This window comes from Elephantulus edwardii, unplaced genomic scaffold, assembly GCF_000299155.1.
Source record: "Elephantulus edwardii isolate Elephantulus edwardi_28Jun2011 unplaced genomic scaffold, EleEdw1.0 scaffold00077, whole genome shotgun sequence".
NCBI lineage: Eukaryota > Metazoa > Chordata > Mammalia > Macroscelidea > Macroscelididae > Elephantulus > Elephantulus edwardii.
This window is the reverse complement of record NW_006399827.1, coordinates 339,984-343,406: the sequence shown is the minus strand read 5'-3', so window position 1 is coordinate 343,406 and position 3,423 is coordinate 339,984. Positions and strand designations below refer to the sequence as shown.

General features: G+C 44.3%; 1 protein-coding gene across 1 annotated transcript in view; it reads right to left on the bottom strand.

Moving 5' to 3' along the window:
- Positions 1–754: 754 nt before the first annotated feature.
- Positions 755–3,423, bottom strand: part of SUPT4H1 (suppressor of Ty 4 homolog 1 (S. cerevisiae)) — a 7,124-nt gene continuing 4,455 nt past the window's right edge. Inside the window, exons 3-4 of the mRNA XM_006889243.1 lie at positions 1,579–1,632; positions 755–822 (exon numbers count right to left, since the gene is read on the bottom strand). Of these exons, the coding sequence (XP_006889305.1) occupies positions 755–822; positions 1,579–1,632 (122 nt within the window). The remainder of the gene's footprint in view (positions 823–1,578; positions 1,633–3,423) is intronic.

Genomic DNA, 3,423 nt, shown 5'->3' with positions numbered 1-3,423 from the left:
TAGCAATGATCTAAGTAGCAAGGACCTCCAGCTAGGGAACAAGGAACTAGGAAATGTGGCGAGTGTGAGGGCCCTGGGAGCTACTGCTGGCTACGTAAACAAAGAGAAGTAAAAAGAAGAAATATCAGCCATGATTAAAGGACAAAGAACACTATAAAAAGCATCATGATTTCAAGGGATACCCGCTAAGTCAGGTCTGGAGGGCAGAAAGAATACAACAACTAGACACCAGGACTGATGAGGTTAGCTAACTCGGGCAGCAAGCTTCCAATTCAATCCTATGATGGACACTAGAGACTACAATCCCAGGGACTCAGAAACCAGCAACAAGAGCAGAAAGCATCTACTACTGTCCAAGACAGTGGACAGGGCAAGCATCAACACTGGCTTCAGTCAAGAGAAAAGAAGAGGGAAGCAAGGCATGTGAACTTCTCAGGTGCTCATGTTTATTGGCATTTGGCTAACAAGGTCCACCCCACAGGCAAAGGAGGAGCCCTGGACTATGGGTAGGAAAACCGGCAGCATTTCCTCCTCCAGTCACTCTTGTCAACCTAACAACCTAGACCCCCGCACCCTTCCCCCTGACCAAAAAAAGTATAATGGTCTAGGGACACATGGTGCTGCTCTTTCAACACTGTGTGTCTCATAAGCTGGAGGCTTGGGAGGATTTGAAGTTCTGCTCATTTGGTTCCACAAATGGAAAAAGGCAGAGGCAGCATGTGGGATGCAAAGATGCCAGCAATCCTGCATCTTCTTAGGTCTTTATGGCTGTGTCTCTGGATTTGTAGGCTACACCTCGACTCTTCAGCTCCCGCACGATTCCTGTGATAGAAACAGAAACAGCTTTGAGAACATTCAGATGGACAGGACTCCTCAGCTGCCACCGTGAGGGGGCTATAAACAAACGGGAGCTACTACACCGCTCACCAATAGTCTTTCCTGCTTGCATTGTCACCCCGGAAAATCCAGCCAGGTATGGGGCAAGCAACAGTGTGGTAAAAAAAGGAAGAAAAAGGGATCTATTGCAGTCATCAATAGGAAGGATTCTGAGCAAGAATGCCCAGATTAAAATTCTGGCTCCTCATTTACTAGCAAAACAAATAGTTATGTTTTGGAGAAGGTGAAACCAAGTTTTGTTTTGGCAGCTAGGATTTTGAAGCTCCATCTCACATACTGTGGGAATGTGTCCAGGAGAAACCAGTCCTTGGGGAAGGACATCATGCTTGCAAGGATGGAGGGACAGTGCAGGAGAGGAATACACCGGATGAGATTGACTGATATAATAACTAGGACAATGGGGGTTGGTATGCTGGAATTAGTAAGACTGGGTTAGGACGGGGCAGGGTTTGGAGCTGCTGTATGTAGGGTCGCAGGGGACTCGATGGCATGTAACAACCAACAACATTTACAAGCTGGGTAAACTTTGGACAAATTATTGACCCTGTTTGCTCTGGTTCCCTGCTCGGTACATCAGGTACATAAGGATTGTCACTAATTTAGATAAAGGCCTTTCACAGCTTGTTATTGTGATTATTATTATCGTATTATTCTATTAGCTATAATTATGCTTATTATTACCTTGAGGCAGGCGACCAGTAACTGACACTGCATACACTCCTGGCTTAAAATTACCTGAGAAAAGAAATAAAAAGACTGCAAATGATGTGGGTTTAGATGAAACACCAAAAAGAAGCTTAAGCCAAAAGTGAAAGAGATACAACTTTAAGAAGAATAACCTCCCCTGGAAGGAGAGAGAGCAAGGATTACTTTTCTCTTTCCCACAAACACTTCTTCCCCACTTTGAGGCTACTCACTTCACTGTACATTCAATGCCCCCCACCCCCACTGGACCTGAGGAACCACCACCACCACTGGAGGGTAAAGAGATGGGAAGACACTTACTGACTCGCTGCCACTTAGAGACCCAGCTGTCCTCTGGACTCATCATTGCGATGATTCTAGAAAGGAAAAAGTAACCATCAGCCTGCACTTCCTTCTGCTAGAGAAAGCGAGGCCCCATCACCCTTTTCAGCCAGCCAACAGTCCTGGGAGAAGAGACCTATGAGGGAGCCAAGTATCATCAAGTCTGTATAGGAAAGCACTGACTCTAATGAGCTATACAGCTCAGAGCACATTATGAAGCCCTCTCTCAGAATTTCATCAATAAAAGGAAACACAAAGATTGAGATAAACATAAATAGGAGAGGCTGGCACACAATTATCTGCTAAATAATGTTTGTTTAGCTTTATGCTAATAGTCCTTTCCATTATAACTCTGATGACAGAGCAGTGGCAAAAGAATCCTCAAAAGCTGTAAGGCTACAACCTGAATGAGGTAAATATGAGGTAATTTCAGAAGCTACAGAGGTCATTCCTGTCACTCATTTAATTGAGTACTTGATGGCTGTCCACAGTCTTAATTCTGATGTAGGCAGTGACTCTCGTTAACTGGCTCCCTCGACATCAAATCACTCCTTTGCCCACAATCCGGGATTCTTAGTGGGGGAGTGCCACTTCCCTGTCTAAACGCCACAATCTCAGCCATGAGCTTTGAGCGGAAATGACTCCATCTCCAAGTATTGCAAACTGGGTGGCACCAGTCCCTAGACTTACATGGGACAGACATGCATGTAGGCCATCCTCTCAAGCAAAGCATCCTCCTTGAGTCACTATCTTTGGATGTAATAAACTTCCTACTTTTCTCTCATCTCAACTTCTCCAAATATCTTGGTTCATATGCTACCAACATTTCTGGTTTAAGTCATTCAGTCTTGCTCATCTCTCAAAAACTGATCTGTCTGCTCTTTGAAGCTCAATATACAAAAGTTTATAGTTTCTTCCTTCTAAGTAAAACTGTTAGTAACTCTTGACTCTCTCATAGTAGGTAATGCAGTACTTTAACTTATAGATAGGAGGCGGTATTGGAGAGTATAGTCTCTAGATCAGACTGCTTGGGTATGCACCTCAACTACTTTCAAGCTAAGCAATCTCAAGCAACTTCTTTGTACTTCAGTTTTCTCACTAGTAAAAGAGTGATGATAATAACAACGGCATGGGGATTTAGCAAGGTTAAACTAGGTAACACACATTAACTGCTTGGCAATGTCTGCCAGTACTAATTAATACACAGAGTGGTGTTGTTATTGTGTGCCATTGAAGTCAGAATTGGAACCGACTGATAGCTGACCCTCTACTGAGTTTTCACAAACAGTAAGTCAAAAGGGAAGAGCCTGCCCATCCTTCCTTTGAGCCGCTGCTGGATTTGAACTGAGAGCTTTTGAGATTGCAGTATAGCTTCTTACCACTAGGCCATGAGCTCCCTGTTACACAGGGTTGTTGTTGTTGTTATGTGCCGTCGAGTCATTTGCGACTCATAGCGACCCTATGCACAACAGCCCTAAACCCTGCTCTATCCTGCGCCAA